Source organism: Salvelinus alpinus, chromosome 11, assembly GCF_045679555.1.
Source record: "Salvelinus alpinus chromosome 11, SLU_Salpinus.1, whole genome shotgun sequence".
In the NCBI taxonomy this organism is placed as follows: Eukaryota; Metazoa; Chordata; class Actinopteri; order Salmoniformes; family Salmonidae; genus Salvelinus; species Salvelinus alpinus.
In genome coordinates, this window is record NC_092096.1 from 16,069,087 (window position 1) to 16,089,801 (window position 20,715).

At 46.9% G+C, this 20,715-nt stretch overlaps 2 protein-coding genes across 2 annotated transcripts in view; one reads left to right on the forward strand and one right to left on the reverse strand.

Moving 5' to 3' along the window:
- The window catches only part of wnt5b (wingless-type MMTV integration site family, member 5b), a 194,659-nt gene extending 193,702 nt beyond the window's left edge, over nucleotides 1–957 (reverse strand). Inside the window, exon 1 of the mRNA XM_071331831.1 lies at nucleotides 1–957. The gene's annotated coding sequence lies outside the window, so the exon portion shown is untranslated.
- Nucleotides 520–20,715, forward strand: part of LOC139533266 (uncharacterized) — a 27,212-nt gene continuing 7,016 nt past the window's right edge. The window contains exons 1-4 of the mRNA XM_071331337.1: nucleotides 520–649; nucleotides 6,902–7,349; nucleotides 7,390–7,406; nucleotides 8,957–9,910. Of these exons, the coding sequence (XP_071187438.1) occupies nucleotides 520–649; nucleotides 6,902–7,349; nucleotides 7,390–7,406; nucleotides 8,957–9,910 (1,549 nt within the window). The remainder of the gene's footprint in view (nucleotides 650–6,901; nucleotides 7,350–7,389; nucleotides 7,407–8,956; nucleotides 9,911–20,715) is intronic.

The window sequence follows — 20,715 nt, forward strand, 5'->3', positions numbered from 1 at the left end:
TTGTATCGTTGAGTTGCACGTCCGTTTCCCCCTGAGCGTTCGGCGTTCCAAAACTTTCTCCAGAGTTCCAGAACGAAGTCTCTTCGTTGAGAGAACAACTTTATGAACGACCGATTATACAAGTATGAGTTTCCTCCCGAGAAAATAGACAAATTCCACCTCCGTTAAATTACACTTGACACGGGAGTTTCCTTTTATCGTTGACTAATTTCGCAACAAGTTCCACAGAAAAGTTTTTCGGTCCGTTCCAAAAGAACCCGCTCAGTTCGCTCCTCGGTCTCGGATATCGTTCTTAGCTCTCCTGTTCACGGCGGTGGGGACAGTTGTTTGCTCCGCTGGCATAGCTAGCATAGCAATAAGAAACAGGTGTACAATACAAATTAGTTCGCGATTAGTTGCTCCGTCTCCAAACGATTACGCAGCGTCTCTGTTTCACGCAAAAATAAACACACGCGAAGTATTCCGGTTAGTGAGATGACAGACGCTGCTCCGGACAGAGAGCGTGAAACAAAAGAAAATATGAACTACGGTATGAGGACTCCACTTTTAGTAGCCTACCCCAGCCTGCTTACCAACGAACGCCAGTCACACGCAAGAAGAGAAAGTTCCTCAGTAGCAACACCATCAGAGCCTGAGGATATCCAGATAGGTATTGGCCCCTTCAAGTAAACATTCCTTTAATAAAAACCCCCGTAAACTCCAGTCCCCGGCGGCGAGAGCCGTGTGACAGGCAGAGCTGGGTTGAAGTCTCGCACGGGGCGTCCGGTAGCGGTATAGTTGAAGTTAGCGGCAGAGAGCGTTTAGCCGGACAACTTCCACAGTCCTCTAGTCGATGTTCGAGTTTGGCCCAGTGCGTAGCCCATGCGCCTGCCCTCTTCGCAGAGCTGTCTTCGGAGCGGGGTAATAAAGTAGCAGGAGGGGATATCCCAAAGTACCCCAGCAACTCCCACAGGACTGGACAGGAGCGCGCACAGACACACACAGAACAAGTGTTGATTGACAGCCATCACTAAGGCCGGGTTTTTTGAGATGCCCGCGCATTTGTCCTGTTTGTCTGAAAACTGTTTCAGAGTTACTATAGAGTGATCAGAACACTGCTAATTTTAGAATAAAACCTAGAGATAGTTTAATGAAAATGTTTTACTTGTTTGATCATTTCCTTTAGTATTAAATCCATAGCAACCACTGAGTTTTACAAGTTTTATTTTAAATATATCTAATGCAACATCTACTACTTCTATTATAAGTCTATCAACAAATATTACATTGAGATTGTGTGTAACCTTCACACAATACCCCATAATGTCAGAATGGAATTACGTTTTTGTAAATGTTTACAAATTAATAAAAAATGAAACGCTGAAATGTTTTGACTCAATAGGTATTCAACTCCTTTGTTATGACAAGACTAAATAAGTTCAGGAGTAAAAATGTGCTCAATACATAATACACAATACACAATACACAATACACAATACATAATACACAATACACAATACACAATACATAATACACAATACATAATACACAATACACAATACACAATACATAATACACAATACACAATACACAATACATCATACATAATACACAATACACAATACACAATACACAATACATAATACACAATACACAATACATACACATATATACACAATACACAATACACAATACATAATACACAATACATAATACACAATACACAATACATAATACATAACGATAAAGTGAAAACAGGTTTTTTGAATTGTTTTGCACATTTATTGAAAATGAAATACAGAAATCGTATTTACATAAGTATTCACACCCCCTGAGTCAATACATGTTAGAATCACCTTTTTTCAGTGATTACAGCTGTGAGTCTTTCTGGGTGAGTCTCTAAGAGCTTTACATACCTGGATTGTACAATATTTGGCAATTATTCTTTTTTTTAATCATCAAGCTCTGTCAAGTTGGTTGTTGATTATTGCTAGACAGACATTTTCAAGTCTTGTCATAAATTTCTCAAGCCGATTTAAGTCCAAACTGTAACTAGGCCACTCAGGAACATTTAATGTCGTCTTGGTGAGCCACTCCAGTGTAGATTTCAATCAAATGTATTTATAAAGCCCCTCTTACATCAGCTGATGTCACAAAGTGCTGTACAGAAACCCAGCCCGGTGTTTTAGGTTATTGTCCTGCTGAAAGGTGAATCTCCCAGTGTCTGGTGGAAAGCAGACTGAACCAGGTTTAACCTGTGCTAATATCCATTCATTTTTTTTTTTTTTTTTTATACCCATCAACCAATAGGTGCCCTTCTTTACGAGGCATTGGAAAAGCTCCCTGGTCCGAGGGGTTGAGACTGTGTTTGAAACCCACTGCTCCACTGAGGGACCTCACACAGATCGTTGTATGGTGGCGTATAGAGATGAGGTAGTCATTCAAAAATCATCAGAAAATAAATCATGTTCAACACTATTATTGCACACAGAGTCCGTGCAACTTATTACGTGACTTGTTGTGTATTATGTATTGTGTATTATGTATTGTGTATTGTGTATTATTGTGTATTATGTATTATGTATTGTGTATTGTGTATTATGTATTGTGTATTATGTATTATGTATTGTGTATTGTGTATTATGTATTGTGTATTGTGTATTGTGTATTGTGTATTGTGTATTATGTATTGTGTATTGTGTATTGTGTATTATGTATTGTGTATTGTGTATTGTGTATTGTGTATTGTGTATTATGTATTGTGTATTGTGTATTGTGTATTGTGTATGATGTATTGTGTATTGTGTATTGTGTATTATGTATTGTGTATTGTGTATTGTGTATTGTGTATTGTGTATTATGTATTGTGTATTGTGTATTGTGTATTATGTATTGTGTATTGTGTATTGTGTATTATGCATTGTGTATTATGTATTGTGTATTATGTATTATGTATTGTGTATTGTGTATTGTGTATTATGTATTGTGTATTATGTATTATGTATTATGTATTATGTATTATGTATTGTGTATTGTGTATTGTGTATTATGTATTGTGTATTGTGTATTGTGTATTATGTATTGTGTATTATGTATTGTGTATTATGTATTATGTATTGTGTATTATGTATTGTGTATTGTGTATTGTGTATTGTGTGTAGATGGGTGAGAGAAAAAACATCTATTGAATCCATTTTGGATTCAGGCTGAAATACAACAAGTCAAAGGGTATGAATACTTTCTGAAGGCCCTTTACTTAATGAACACACAGCTGTACATTGTAAAGTATTTCCTCATACTGTGAATATAACAGAGCCTGTGATTGAGTCATTCTTGTCTCTTACCAGATAGTCTCTATGAGACTCAGAGGCTTAGTGGTCTGAACAGCACAGTGACAAGCTATAATGTGTTTCTCCAATGGCTGTGAGGCTGGTGAATGTGTCCCATTGTTCTGTCTCTCTGTACAACGCACACACACACGCACGCACGCACGCACGCACGCACGCACGCACGCACGCACGCACGCACGCACGCACGCACGCACACACACACACACACACACACACACACACACACACACACACACACACACACACACACACACACACACAGCAGGTATACTCCAATACACGTACACATGCACACAATGCCATTTCAGGTCCAATGCCAAACAAACACATGGTTTCAGTCTAACAGTACAATAAGCAAATGGTACAGGCACGTCTCATAGAGTACAGTAAGATACTAAGAGAGAGAGAGAGAGAGAGAGAGAGAGAGAGAGAGAGAGAGAGAGAGAGAGAGAGAGAGAGCTCTGCTTACCCTCAGATTACACAGATCCACAAAGAATTCCAAAACAAACCCAATTTTGATAAACTCCCATATCTATTGGGTGAAATACCACAGTGTGCATCACAGCAGCAAGATTTGTGACCTGTTGCCACAAGAAAAGGTCAACCAGTGAAGAACAAACACCATTGTAAATACAACCCATATTTATGTTTATTTATTTTCCATTTTATACTTTAACCATGTGTACATTGTTACAACACTGTCAATATACATAATATGACATTTTAAATGTCTTTATTCTTTTGGAACTTCTGTTTACTGTTCATTTTTATTGTTTATTTCACTTTTGTATATTATCTACCTCACTTGCTTTGGCAATGGTAATATATGTTTCCCATGTCAATAAAGCCCTTAAATTGCAATTGAATTGAGAGAGAGAGAGAGAGACCATACTGTACTCTGAATGTTACAGACACGTCTCATAGAGTAAGATACTAGGACAGAGAGAGAGACCATACTGTACTCTGAATGTTACAGACACGTCTCATAGAGTAAGATACTAGGACAGAGAGAGAGACCATACTGTACTCTGAATGTTACAGACACGTCTCATACAGTAAGATACTAGGACAGAGAGAGGAGACCATACTGTACTCTGAATGTTACAGACACGTCTCATACAGTAAGATACTAGGACAGAGAGAGAGACCATACTGTACTCTGAATGTTACAGACACGTCTCATACAGTAAGATACTAGGACAGAGAGAGAGGAGACCATACTGTACTCTGAAGCCTGTCTTTGTTCTGTATATTAGAACCAGCTAGAACAGAGTACACAGCCTGTGAGAACAGCCCTTTACACCAACACAGACCCATAGTTACAGTAAGTCAGGTGAGAGGCCAGTCTCACGCCAGTCTTTCCTTTATTAATAAAATACACTAAAACCACCGCTCCCTTCCTGAGGCTGAACAGACGTGACCCTGAGGATCATGACATCATCCTCACCCTGTACCTCATCCCTCCATCCCTCTACCTCATCCCTCCATCCCTCTACCTCATCCTTCTACCTCATCCCTCCATCCCTCTACCTCATCCCTCCGTCCCTCCACCTCATCCCTCTACCTCATCCCTCCATCCCTCCATCACTCCACCTCATCCCTCCACCTCATCCCTCTACCTCATCCCTCCACCTCATCCCTCTACCTCATCCCTCTACCTCGTCCCTCCATCCCTCTACCTCATCCCTCCATCCCTCTACCTCATCCCTCCATCATCCCTCTACCTCATCCCTCCATCCCTCTACCTCATCCCTCCATCCCTCTACCTCACCTCCCTCCATCCCTCTACCTCATCCCTCCATCCCTCTACCTCATCCCTCCATCCCTCCACCTCATCCCTCCACCTCATCCCTCCATCCCTCTACCTCATCCCTCTACCTCGTCCCTCCATCCCTCTACCTCATCCCTCCATCCCTCTACCTCATCCCTCTACCTCATCCCTCCATCCCTCCACCTCATCCCTCCATCCTCATCCCTCCAGTCCCTCTACCTCGTCCCTCCATCCCTCTACCGCGTCCCTCCATCCCTCTACCTCGTCCCTCCATCCCTCTACCTCATCCCTCCATCCCTCTACCTCATCCCTCCATCCCTCTACCTCGTCCCTCCATCCCTCTACCTCATCCCTCCATCCCTCTACCTCGCCCCTCCATCCCTCTACCTCGTCCCTCCATCCCTCTACCTCGTCCCTCCATCCCTCTACCTCATCCCTCCATCCCTCTACCTCATCCCTCCATCCCTCTACCTCGCCCCTCCATCCCTCCAACCCTTGGCCGTCTCACCGTCGGTCTGTTTTCTTAATTATCCCAACTCTAACCTCTAACCTCACCTCTCGTTATTCCTTGTCTTTCTCCTAATAGAGAATGTTTCATTAGAATGTTTGTGTTGAGTTTCCAGTAGGCGGCTGCATAGTGTCAGTGTTCTGTGTTTCCTGGTCTACAGTCTGGCGACCCTCATCTTTGATGAAGACAGACACTGATTCACCTCTCTCCCTCCATTTCTCTCTACTCTCCCTCTCTCTGTCACACACACACACACACACACACACACACACACACACACACACACACACACACACACACACACACACACACACACACACACACACACACACACACACACACACACACACACACACACACACTGTCTACAGCTGCAGCAGGTAGGAACACTCTCCTCTCCTCCAGAAACCTGTCAGAACCTGTATTCATTTCTCCTTCCACAATTTTTTTGTGACGCGAGGAGGCTTTTCTTACGTGTGTGTGATTCGAGCGTGTGGTGTGTGTGTCCATGTGTGTGTGTGATGTGAGCGTGCGGTGTGTGTGTCTGTGCGTATGTGTGTGTGTCTGATGTGAGCGTGCAGTGTGTGTCCACGTGTGTGTGTGATGTGAGCGTGTGGTGTGTGTGTGTGTGTGTGTGTGTGTGTGTGTGACATGGAGCAGCCTTGTAATTACCTGTTGAAGTAACCACAGCCCCACACAGACAGATCCATGGTTCAGGACAGTGGTAATGTTGGCCATGCTAACATCAATTATACCTGCTGAGAGACAACAGTATGCAGGTTACCCTCTGTCTCTCTCTGTCTCTCTCTGGTGTCTCTCTCAGGTGTCTCTCTCTGCTCTGCTCTCTCTCTCTGCTCTGTCTCTCTCTGTCTCTCTCTGGTGTCTCTCTCTGTCTCTCTCTGGTGTCTCTCTCTGCTCTGTCTCTCTCTGCTCTGCTCTGTCTCTCTCTGCTCTGCTCTGTCTCTCTCTGGTCTCTCTGGTGTCTCTCTCTGCTCTGCTCTCTCTCTCTGGTGTCTCTCTCTGTCTCTCCCTGGTGTCTCTCTCTGGTCTCTCTGCTCTGCTCTGTCTCTCTCTGCTCTGCTCTGTCTCTCTCTGGTGTTTCTCTCTGCTCTGCTCTCTCTCTCTGCTCTGCTCTGTCTCTCTCTGTCTCTCTCTGGTGTCTCTCTCTGTCTCTCCCTGGTGTCTCTCTCTGGTCTCTCTGGTGTCTCTCTCTGATGTCTCTCTCTGCTCTCTCTCTCTGCTCTGCTCTGTCTCTCTCTGTCTCTCTCTGGTGTCTCTTTCTGCTCTGCCCAGCACCCCACACAGACACCTCCCACACAGACACCTCCCACACAGACACCTCCCACACAGACACCTCCAACACAGACACCTCCCACACAGACACCTCCCACACAGACATGTCTCACACAGACACCTCCCACACAGACATGTCTCACACAGACACCTCCCACACAGACACCTCCAACACAGACACCTCCAACACAGACACCTCCCACACAGACATGTCTCACACAGACACCTCCCACACATACACCTCCAACACAGACACCTCCAACACAGACACCTCCCACATAGATACCTCCAACACAGACACCTCCCACACAGACACCTCCAACACAGACACCTCCAACACAGACACCTCCAACACAGACACCTCCCACACAGACACCTCCCACATAGACACCTCCAACACAGACACCTCCAACACAGACACCTCCAACACAGACACCTCCCACATACAGTGGGGAGAACAAGTATTTGATACACTGACGATTTTGCAGGTTTTCCTACTTACAAAGCATGTAGAGGTCTGTAATTTTTATCATAGGTACACTTCAACTATGAGAGACGGAATCTAAAACAAAAATCCAGAAAATCACATTGTATGATTTTTAAGTAATTAATTTGCATTTTATTGCATGACATAAGTATTTGATACATCAGAAAAGCAGAACTTAATATTTGGTACAGAAACCTTTGTTTGCAATTACAGAGATCATACGTTTCCTGTAGTTCTTGACTAGGTTTGCACACACTGCAGCAGGGATTTTGGCCCACTCCTCCCTACAGATCTTCTCCAGATCCTTCAGGTTTCGGGGCTGTCGCTGGGCAATACGGACTTTCAGCTCCCTCCAAAGATTTTCTATTGGGTTCAGGTCTGGAGACTGGCTAGGCCACTCTAGGACCTTGAGATGCTTCTTACGGAGCCACTCCTTAGTTGCCATGGCTGTGTGCTTCGTGTCGTTGTCATGCTGGAAGACCCAGCCACGACCCATCTTCAATGCTCTTACTGAGGGAAGGAGGTTGTTGGCCAAGATCTCGCGATACATGGCCCCATCCATCCTCCCCTCAATACGGTGCAGTCGTCCTGTCCCCTTTGCAGAAAAGCATCCCCAAAGAATGATGTTTCCACCTCCATGCTTCACGGTTGGGATGGTGTTCTTGGGGTTGTACTCATACTTCTTCTTCCTCCAAACACGGCGAGTGGAGTTAGACCAAAAAGCTCTATTTTTGTCTCATCAGACCACATGACCTTCTCCCATTCCTCCTCTGGATCATCCAGATGGTCATTGGCAAACTTCAGACAGGCCTGGACATGCACTGGCTTAAGCAGGGGGACCTTGCGTGCGCTGCAGGATTTTAATCCATGACGGCGTAGTGTGTTACTAATGGTTTTCTTTGAGACTGTGGTCCCAGCTCTCTTCAGGTCATTGACCAGGTCCTGCCGTGTAGTTCTGGGCTGATCCCTCACCTTCCTCATGATCATTGATGCCCCACGAGGTGAAATCTTGCATGGAGCCCCAGACCGAGGGTGATTGACCGTCATCTTGAACTTCTTCCATTTTCTAATAATTGCGCCAACAGTTGTTTCCTTCTCACCAAGCTGCTTGCCTATTGTCCTGTAGCCCATCCCAGCCTTGTGCAGGTCTACAATTTTATCCCTGATGTCCTTACACAGCTCTCTGGTCTTGGCCATTGTGGAGAGGTTGGAGTCTGTTTGATTGAGTGTGTGGACAGGTGTCTTTTATACAGGTAACGAGTTCAAACAGGTGCAGTTAATACAGGTAATGAGTGGAGAACAGGAGGGCTTCTTAAAGAAAAACTAACAGGTCTGTGAGAGCCGGAATTCTTACTGGTTGGTAGGTGATCAAATACTTATGTCATGCAATAAAATGCAAATTAATTACTTAAAAATCATACAATGTGATTTTCTGGATTTTTGTTTTAGATTCCGTCTCTCACAGTTGAAGTGTACCTATGATAAAAATTACAGACCTCTACATGCTTTGTAAGTAGGAAAACCTGCAAAATCGGCAGTGTATCAAATACTTGTTCTCCCCACTGTAGACACCTCCAACACAGACACAGACACCTCCAACACAGACACATCCAACACAGACACCTCCAACACTGACACCTCCAACACAGACACCTCCAACACAGACACCTCCAACACAGACACCTCCAACACAGACACCTCCAACACAGACACCTCCAACACAGACACCTCCAACACAGACACCTCCAACACAGACACCTCCAACACAGACACCTCCCACACAGACACCTCCAACACAGACACCTCCAACACAGACTCCTCCAACACAGACACCTCCAACACAGACACCTCCAACACAGACACCTCCAACACAGACTCCTCCAACACAGACACCTCCCACACAGACACCTCCAACACAGACACCTCCAACACAGACACCTCCAACACAGACACCTCCAACACAGACACCTCCTACACAGACACCTCCAACACAGACACCTCCAACACAGACACCTCCCACACAGACACCTCCAACACAGACACCTCCAACACAGACACCTCCAACACAGACACCTCCAACACAGACTCCTCCAACACAGACACCTCCAACACAGACTCCTCCAACACAGACACCTCCAACACAGACACCTCCAACACAGACTCCTCCAACACAGACTCCTCCAACACAGACACCTCCAACACAGACTCCTCCAACACAGACACCTCCAACACAGACACCTCCAACACAGACACCTCCAACACAGACACCTCCAACACAGACACCTCCAACACAGACACCTCCAACACAGACACCTCCAACACAGACTCCTCCAACACAGACACCTCCAACACAGACACATCCAACACTGACACCTCCAACACAGACACCTCCAACACAGACTCCTCCAACACAGATACCTCCAACACAGACACCTCCAACACAGACACCTCCAACACAGACACCTCCAACACAGACATACACACTATACTTTCCCTCGTTCCCTCATTTCCCTCCATACTAGGTAAAGCCCCGCCTTATCTCAGTTCACTGGTCACGATAACAACACCCACGCGTAGCACGCGCTCCAGCAGGTATATCTCACTGATCATCCCAAAAGCCAACACCTCATTTGGCCGCCTTTCCTTCCAGTTCTCTGCTGCCTGTGACTGGAACAAATTGCAAAATCGCTGAAGTTGGAGACTTTTATTTCCCTCACCAACTTTAAACATCTGCTATCTGAGCAGCTAACCGATCGCTGCAGCTGTACATAGTCCATCTGTAAACAGCCCACCCAATCTACCTACCTCATCCCCATACTGTTTTTATTTATTTACTTTTCTGCTCTTTTGCACACCAGTATCTCTACTTGCACATGATCATCTGATGATTTATCACTCCAGTGTTAATCTGCTAAATTGTAATTATTTGCTCCTATGGCCTATTTATTGCCTACCTCCTCATGCCTTTTGCACACAATGTATATTTTCCTACTGTGTTATTGACTTGTTTATTGTTTACTCCATGTGTAACTCTGTGTTGTTGTCTGTTCACACTGCTATGCTTTATCTTGGCCAGGTCGCAGTTGTAAATGAGAACTTGTTCTCAACTAGCCTACCTGGTTAAATAAAGGTGAAATAAATAAATAAATAAAATGACCTCTCCTCTCTGATCCCTCTCTTTTCATTATATCTGTTTATTCTCCTCTCATCCCTCTCTTTTCATTCTATCTGTTTATTCTCCTCTCTGATCCCTCTCTTTTCATTCTATCTGTTTATTCTCCTCTCTGATCCCTCTCTTTTCATTCTATCTGTTTATTCTCCTCTCTGATCCCTCTCTTTTCATTCTATCTGTTTATTCTCCTCTCTCATCCCTCTCTTTTCATTCTATCTGTTTATTCTCCTCTCTGATCCCTCTCTTTTCTCTTTTCATTCTATCTATTTATTCTCCTCTCTTCCTCTTCAGATGTATATTTGGGGTCCTCATCTTCCTATCCGGCACAAGCCTGACCACAAGTCGTTCCTTCCCTATTCCACATTGTGTCTTCCTATGGATGTGCTGTCTCGTTCCTTCCCTATTCCACATTGTGTCTTCCTATAGCTGTTAGTCGTTCCTTCCCTATTCCACATTGTGTCTTCCTATGGATGTGCTGTTAGTCGTTCCTTCCCTATTCCACATTGTGTCTCCCTATGGATGTGCTGTTAGTCGTTCCTTCCCTATTCCACATTGTGTCTTCCTATGGATGTGCTGTTAGTCGTTCCTTCTCTATTCCACATTGTGTCTTCCTATGGATGTGCTGTTAGTCGTTCCTTCCCTATTCCACATTGTGTCTTCCTATGGATGTGCTGTTAGTTGTTCCTTCCCTATTCCACATTGTGTCTTCCTATGGATGTGCTGTCAGTCGTTCCTTCCCTATTCCACATTGTGTCTCCCTATGGATGTGCTGTTAGTCGTTCCTTCCCTATTCCACATTGTGTCTTCCTATGGATGTGCTGTTAACCGTTCCTTCCCTATTCCACATTGTGTCTTCCTATGGATGTGCTGTTAGTCGTTCCTTCCCTATTCCACATTGTGTCTTCCTATGGATGTGCTGTTAGTCGTTCCTTCCCTATTCCACATTGTGTCTTCCTATGGATGTGCTGTTAGTCGTTCCTTCTCTATTCCACATTGTGTCTTCCTATGGAGGTGCTGTTAGTCGTTCCTTCCCTATTCCACATTGTGTCTTCCTATGGATGTGCTGTTAGTCGTTCCTTCCCTATTCCACATTGTGTCTCCCTATGGATGTGCTGTTAGTCGTTCCTTCCCTATTCCACATTGTGTCTTCCTATGGATGTGCTGTTAGTCGTTCCTTCTCTATTCCACATTGTGTCTTCCTATGGATGTGCTGTTAACCGTTCCTTCCCTATTCCACATTGTGTCTTCCTATGGATGTGCTGTTAGTCGTTCCTTCCCTATTCCACATTGTGTCTTCCTATGGATGTGCTGTTAGTCGTTCCTTCTCTATTCCACATTGTGTCTTCCTATGGATGTGCTGTTAGTCGTTCCTTCCCTATTCCACATTGTGTCTTCCTATGGATGTGCTGTTAGTCGTTCCTTCTCTATTCCACATTGTGTCTTCCTATGGATGTGCTGTTAGTCGTTCCTTCCCTATTCCACATTGTGTCTTCCTATGGATGTGCTGTTAGTCGTTCCTTCCCTATTCCACATTGTGTCTTCCTATGGATGTGCTGTTAGTCGTTCCTTCCCTATTCCACATTGTGTCTTCCTATGGATGTGCTGTTAGTCGTTCCTTCCCTATTCCACATTGTGTCTCCCTATGGATGTGCTGTTAGTCGTTCCTTCCCTATTCCACATTGTGTCTTCCTATGGATGTGCTGTTAGTCGTTCCTTCCCTATTCCACATTGTGTCTCCCTATGGATGTGCTGTTAGTCGTTCCTTCCCTATTCCACATTGTGTCTTCCTATGGATGTGCTGTTAGTCGTTCCTTCCCTATTCCACATTGTGTCTTCCTATAGGTGCTGTTAGTCGTTCCTTCCCTATTCCACATTGTGTCTTCCTATGGATGTGCTGTTAGTCGTTCCTTCCCTATTCCACATTGTGTCTCCCTATGGATGTGCTGTTAGTCGTTCCTTCTCTATTCCACATTGTGTCTTCCTATGGATGTGCTGTTAGTCGTTCCTTCCCTATTCCACATTGTGTCTCCCTATGGATGTGCTGTTAGTCGTTCCTTCCCTATTCCACATTGTGTCTCCCTATGGATGTGCTGTTAGTCGTTCCTTCCCTATTCCACATTGTGTCTTCCTATGGATGTGCTGTTAACCGTTCCTTCCCTATTCCACATTGTGTCTCCCTATGGATGTGCTGTTAGTCGTTCCTTCCCTATTCCACATTGTGTCTCCCTATGGATGTGCTGTTAGTCGTTCCTTCCCTATTCCACATTGTGTCTCCCTATGGATGTGCTGTTAGTCGTTCCTTCCCTATTCCACATTGTGTCTCCCTATGGATGTGCTGTTAGTCGTTCCTTCCCTATTCCACATTGTGTCTTCCTATGGATGTGCTGTTAACCGTTCCTTCCCTATTCCACATTGTGTCTTCCTATGGATGTGCTGTTAGTCGTTCCTTCCCTATTCCACATTGTGTCTTCCTATGGATGTGCTGTTAGTCGTTCCTTCCCTATTCCACATTGTGTCTTCCTATGGATGTGCTGTTAGTCGTTCCTTCCCTATTCCACATTGTGTCTCCCTATGGATGTGCTGTTAGTCGTTCCTTCCCTATTCCACATTGTGTCTCCCTATGGATGTGCTGTTAGTCGTTCCTTCCCTATTCCACATTGTGTCTTCCTATGGATGTGCTGTTAGTCGTTCCTTCCCTATTCCACATTGTGTCTTCCTATGGATGTGCTGTTAGTCGTTCCTTCCCTATTCCACATTGTGTCTTCCTATGGATGTGCTGTTATTTCAGGATCATTGCTTTTCTCTTTCTCTCTCTCTCTCTTTTACATCCTCCTCCTTTTCTTCCAATCAGTGTGTTGTTGGCCTCCAGGCTGAAACCACACCGTTTCCACGCCCACACAGCTTCATCCCTGCTGAAAAACACATGACAGGAGAGAGAAAGAGGCTATATACACTTTAAACAGCGAGGCAGGCCAGACAGGCAGCCAGTGGCTCAGGCCTGGGTGTGTACATCACACACACACTGACTCTCTCTCTCTCTTTCTCTCCCTCTCTCTCTCTCTCTCTCTCTCTCTCTCTCTCTCTCTCTCTCTCTCTCTCTCTCTCTCTCTCTCTCTCTCTCTCTCTCTCTCTCTCTCCCTCTCTGCCCTTTGGCCTGGTCTTAGCAGGGAAGCACGTGGGCAAGCATGGATGGCTGAGTCTCAATAGTCTAGTGTGGTTTACTCTCCTGGCATCATCTCCTCTATTTAATCGATCTATCTGACCGCGTCTCCTCTCCTTAATCCATCTATCCGACCTAGTCTCCTCTCCTTCATCCATCTATCCGACCTAGTCTCCTCTCATTCATCCATCTATCTGACCTAGTCTCCTCTCATTCATCCATCTATCTGACCTCGTCTCCTCTCCTTCATCCATCTATCTGATCTCGTCTCCTCTCCTTCATCCATCTATCTGATCTCGTCTCCTCTCCTTCATCCATCTATCTGATCTCGTCTCCTCTCCTTCATCCATCTATCTGATCTCGTCTCCTCTCCTTCATCCATCTATCTGATCTAGTCTCCTCTCCTTCATCCATCTATCCGACCTAGTCTCCTCTCATTCATCCATCTATCTGACCTCGTCTCCTCTCCTTCATCCATCTATCTGATCTCGTCTCCTCTCCTTCATCCATCTATCTGATCTCGTCTCCTCTCCTTCATCCATCTATCTGATCTCGTCTCCTCTCCTTCATCCATCTATCTGATCTCGTCTCCTCTCCTTCATCCATCTATCCGACCTCGTCTCCTCTCCTTCATCCATCTATCCGACCTCGTCTCCTCTCCTTCATCCATCTATCCGACCTGGTCTCCTCTCCTTCATCTGAACTGGTGTGAGAGCATATAGGTGAAAGCCTGATGGTGAATGTAGAGAGCATATAGGTGAGAGCCTGATGGTGAATGTAGAGAGCATATAGGTGAGAGCCTGATGGTGAATGTAGAAACTGTAGCAACACCTGTTATTGATTTGATTTGTTTTCACCAGTCCTCCTCTTTCACATCGATAACAGAGGAAGTAAATGAGACAAGGAGACATGAAGAGAGGAGGCCACCCTTATTAGACTATTGGGACCCTCCCCATGTCATCCAGGGCTGTCTGTCCAGAACCTGGGCAACGGGTAGGACCACAACCCCAGTCTCCTGTCACAGTGCTGGGCTGGGCTGGCGGGCCGTGGTGGTGTGCAGAGCTTTCTGGATGGGAGCCCTCTTTGAGGCTAGGCCTCAACAGGGGGGAACGCTTGGAGATTTGCACATTTGCACGGTGGCTTTTGTTCTTCTTCTTCTTCTGGCTGGGCGGTGCTCGGGTGCTTGGCACGCTTTATGCTCTGGCATGAGAAGCCTCTGGATGGTTCTCTTTATGTGATGTGTTTGTAACACGGTGGAATAACATGGCTAAACCCCTGTTCTCATTTAGATCTGCTGCCTCCTCCATTCTTCTGACTGATGTAGAGCAGATGGAAAATCACTGCATTTTACATGTTGGTCGTTTAGGTAGACGCTTTTATTCAGAGTGACTCACAGTCAGTGCATTTAACTACAGTAGGTAAAGCAGCCACGTCGTATTTTAGAGGGGCTCGAAGTACGTGACGGCAGGAGGGGGGGCCCTCTTCGAAAGTTGGAGAATTTCTCTAACAACTGAAACAGTTGGAAACAGTTTGAGAATGTTTCTAACAACTGAAACAACTTTTTCCTGCAATCTAGATCCATAATCTTTATGCCTGATTCTATGTAAAAAAAAATATGTATATTTTTCTGCATGTGGGTTATCTAAGCATACCAATTTAATTGTAATTTTAATGAATGATGCACAGTGGTTCTTTAAGAATGTTTATGCCTGAGAAGTTTGCTACAACTGTCACACTGGTATATAATATCATGACCTAATAATTACATCAATTTTTGTATTTTCTAAAGTCCAGCCCCCTTGCCTAGCAGACGGTCAGCTACTCTAACTTGGTTGATAGACTGAAATGGCTCGGTAGCTAGTGATGAGGTCGGGACATTGGGAACATATCTAGCTGGTTAACTGAAGACAACTTCATCAAATTCCTAGGTGGCCAGTAATACAGAGAAACAACCAAACGTGTTTGTTTTATTTATTCATCAAGAAGGAATCCGTTGGCTACATCGTCCTGCGAGTCCTGTCCTTTACCGCTAGCTAAAAACAAATCAAACGCTGTGTAACGGCGGTCCTCCTCCTCTTCATCCGAAGAGGAGGAGCAGGGATTGAACCAAGGTGCAGCGCGTTGAAATGACATGAATGATTTATTAAATAAACAAAACGAACAAACACGAAAACGAACTATACTTGAAAATGATACAAAATAACAAAACGAAAGTAGACAGACCTGAACAACGAACTTACATACAACGTGAAGAACGAAATGAACAGGAACAGACTACATGAAATGAACAAACCGTAAACAGTCCCGTATGGTGCAAACATCGACACAGACACAGGAGACAACCACCCACAAACAAACACTGTGAACAGCCTACCTAAATATGACTCTCAATTAGAGGAACGCCAAACACCTGCCTCCAATTGAGAGCCATACCAGGCAACCCTAAACCAACATAGAAACAGACAACATAGAATGCCCACCCAAACTCACGTCCTGACCAACTAACACACAAAACTAAACAGAAAACAGGTCAGGAACGTGACATAACCCCCCCCTCAAGATGCGTACTCCGAACGCATCACCAAAAAGTCCAGGGGAGGGTCTGGGTGGGCATCTGACCACGGTGGTGGCTTAGGCTCCGGGCGTGGTTCCCACCCCACCATAATCAATCCCCGCTTCCTTAGCCTCCCCACAATGACCACCCTCCAAATAACCCCACCTAAATTTAGGGGCAACACCAGAATCAAGGACAGCTCTGGGACAAGGTAGTTCAGGACATAGGGATAGCTCAGGACAGAGGGATAGCTTAGGAGAGAGAGGTAGCTCAGGATAAAGAGGTAGCTCAGGATAGAGGGGCAACTCCGGACTGAAGGGCAGCTCTGGACAGAGAGACAGCTCTGGACTGAGGGGCAGTTCTGAATTACTAGCCGCTTCTGGCTGAGGGACAGCTCATGGCTGACTGACGGCTCTGGACGCTCATGGCAGGCTGACGGCTCTGGACGCTCATGGCAGGCTGACGGCTCTGGACGCTCATGGCAGGCTGACGGCTCTGGACGCTCATGGCAGGCTGACGGCTCTGGACGCTCATGGCAGGCTGACGGCTCTGGACGCTCATGGCAGGCTGACGGCTCTGGACGCTCATGGCAGGCTGACGGCTCTGGACGCTCATGGCAGGCTGACGGCTCTGGCTGCTCATGGCAGGCTGACGGCTCTGGCTGCTCATGGCTCTCTAACGGCTCTGGCTGCTCATGGCTCTCTGACGGCTCTGGCTGCTCATGGCTCGCTGACGGCTCTGGCTGCTCATGGCTCGCTGACGGCTCTGGCTGCTCATGGCTCGCTGACGGCTCTGGCAGATCCTGTCTGGCTGGCGGCTCTGGCAGATCCTGTCTGGCTGGCGGCTCTGGCAGATCCTGTCTGGTTGGCGGCTCTGGCAGATCCTGTCTGATTGGCGGCTCTGGCAGATCCTGTCTGGTTGGCGGCTCTGGCAGATCCTGTCTGGTTGGCGGCTCTTGCAGATCCTGTCTGACGGGCGGCTCTAGCGGCTCCTGTCTGGCGGACGGCTCTAGCGGCTCCTGTCTGGCGGACGGCTCTGTAGGCTCATGGCAGACGGGCGGCTTTGCAGGCTCATGGCAGACGGGCGGCTTTGCAGGCTCATTGCAGACGGATGGCTCAGACGGCGCTGGGGAGACGGATGGCTCAGACGGCGCTGGGTAGACGGATGGCTCAGACGGCGCTGGGTAGACGGATGGCTCAGACGGCGCTGGGTAGACGGATGGCTCAGATGGCGCTCGGGAGACGGATGGCTCAGATAGCGCTGGGGAGACGGATGGCTCTGGCCGGATAAGGCGCACTGTAGACCTGGTGCGTGGTGCCGGAACTGGAGGCACGGGGCTAAGGACACGCACCTTCATACTAGTGCGGGGAGCAGGGACAGGGCACACTGAACTCTCAAAGCGTACTCTATACCTGGTGCGTGGTACCGGCACTGGTGGCACCGGGCTGAGGGCACGCACCTCAGGACTAGTACGGGGAGAAGTGACAGTGTGTACAGGACTTAGGAGACGCACAGGTGGCTTAGTGCGTGGGGCCGGAACTGGAGGCACCGAACTGGATACACGCACTATAGGGAGAGTGCGTGGAGGAGGAACAGGGCTCTGGAAATGCACTGGTAGCCTAGTGCGTAGTGTAGGCACTGTAGGTACTAGGCTGGGGCGGGGAGGTGGCGCCGGAAATACCGGACCGTGGAGGCGTACTGGCACTCTTGAGCATTGAGCTTGCCCAACCTTACCTGGTTGAATACTCCCGGTTGCCCGACCAGTGCGGGGAGGTGGAATAACCCGCACCGGGCTATGTAGGCGAACCGGGGAAACCATGCGTAAGGCAGGTGCCATGTATGCCGGCCCGAGGAGACGCACTGGAGACCAGACGCGTTGAGCCGGCCTCATGACACCTGGCTCAATACTCAATCTAGCCCTACCAGTGCGGGGAGGTGGAATAACCCGCACTGGGCTATGCACTCGTACAGGAGACACCGTGCGCTCTACTGCGTAACACGGCGCCTGCCCGTACTCCCGCTCTCCACGGTAAGCCTGGGAAGTGGGCGCAGGTCTCCTACCTGCCCTTGGCCCACTATCTCCTAGCCCCCCCCCAAGAAATTTTTGGGAATTACTCACGGGCTTTTTTGGCTTCCGTGCCAGACGCGTTCCCTCATAGCTCCGGTTCCTCTCCCAGGTAGCCTCTGCTCTCCTCAATGCCTCCACCTGTTCCCATGGGAGGCGATCCCTCCCAGCCAGGATCTCCTCCCAAGTGTAGCAACCTTTACCATCCAATACATCGTCCCAAGTCCATTCCTCCTTCTTTCGCTGTCCCTTACTCCGTTTACACCGCTGCTTGGCTCTGGATTGGTGGGTGGTTCTGTAACGTCGGTCCTCCTCCTCTTCATCCGAAGAGGAGGAGCAGGGATTGAACCAAGGTGCAGCGCGTTGAAATGACATGAATGATTTATTAAATAAACAAAACGAACAAACACGAAAACGAACTATACTTGAAAATGATACAAAATAACAAAACGAAAGTAGACAGACCTGAACAACGAACTTACATACAACGTGAAGAACGAAATGAACAGGAACAGACTACATGAAATGAACAAACCGTAAACAGTCCCGTATGGTGCAAACATCGACACAGACACAGGAGACAACCACCCACAAACAAACACTGTGAACAGCCTACCTAAATATGACTCTCAATTAGAGGAACGCCAAACACCTGCCTCCAATTGAGAGCCATACCAGGCAACCCTAAACCAACATAGAAACAGACAACATAGAATGCCCACCCAAACTCACGTCCTGACCAACTAACACACAAAACTAAACAGAAAACAGGTCAGGAACGTGACACGCTGTGTCACTCAACTCTCTCTCTCCTCCTCCACTGACGATACTGTCTGCACGCACTACAGTATCTAGCGTCTGTCACACCCTGGCCTTAGTTATCTTTGTTTTCTTTATTATTTTAGTAGGGTCAGGGTGTGACATGGGGGATGTATGTGTTTTGTATTGTCTAGGGGTTTTGTATGTTTATGGGGCAGTGTTCAGTCTAGGTGTATGTATGTCTATGGTTGCCTAGATTGGTTCTCAATTAGAGACAGCTGTCTATCTTTGTCTCTGATTGGGAGCCATATTTAGGCAACCATATTCATTGGGTAGTTCGTGGGTGATTGTCTATGTCGTTATGTTAGTTGCTTGTGTCTGCACTTTCGTTTTATAGCTTCACGGTCGTTTGTTGTTTTGTCTAGTTTGTCAGTGTTCGTTTCGTTTTCGTCTTCAAATAAAAGAAGATGTACTGTTATCACGCTGCGCCTTGGTCCTCCTCTCTTCCACCATGTTACCACGGTCGTGACAGCGTCCTGCCGAGGATATCATTGCTCTGTGGTGTATCTAGGAAGAAACCACTTTCTAGGGAGAATAGGGGGGGTGGGTACTCTTAGCCTGGTCCAGTCAGTGTGCCCCCTCCGCAGAATACTGCTGACATACCATTTTATGAATAACTATGATAAAACGTGGGCTTAAAAATGAAGTTTAATCATTTAAAAAAGTTTTTTTTTTTTTTTTAAACAGGACAAACCTCTGAGCCACATCTCACAGTCATTACTAGTAAACCACTGGTGTAATGAAGCCACTGGCTGGTACAGACAGGAAGACAACACACTGATGGAAGACTCTGACTGCACGATAGAGAGCTGTCTTTTCTCAACAGCAATGGACCTTTGCACTGGATATGACAACACACACACAAGACGATCAGTATCTCTCTGTCTCTATGCGTGTTAGTGTGTGAGTTCATGTGTGTGTGTGTGTGTGTGTGTGTGTGTTACACCCTTTACAAAGTAAAATAAACAGATAACACAGATAATAGACAGTTAAAAGAGGAGGAGTGCTGTATGGGAGAGGTCTGGAGAGGGTCTGACTCCTAGAGGAGTCCTGTATGGGAGAGGTCTGGAGAGGGTCTGACTCCTAGAGGAGTCCTGTATAGGAGAGGTCTGGAGAGGGTCTGACTCCTAGAGGAGGAGTCCTGTATGGGAGAGGTCTGGAGAGGGTCTGACTCCTAGAGGAGGAGTCCTGTGTGGGAGAGGTCTGGAGAGGGTCTGACTCCTAGAGGAGGAGTCCTGTATGGGAGAGGTCTGGAGAGGGTCTGACTCCTAGAGGAGGAGTCCTGTATGGGAGAGGGTCTGACTCCTAGAGGAGTCCTGTATGGGAGAGGTCTGGAGAGGGTCTGACTCCTAGAGGAGTCCTGTATGGGAGAGGTCTGGAGAGGGTCTGACTCCTAGAGGAGTCCTGTATGGGAGAGGTCTGGAGAGGGTCTGACTCCTAGAGGAGTCCTGTATGGGAGAGGTCTGGAGAGGGTCTGACTCCTAGAGGAGGAGTCCTGTATGGGAGAGGGTCTGACTCCTAGAGGAGTCCTGTATGGGAGAGGTCTGGAGAGGGTCT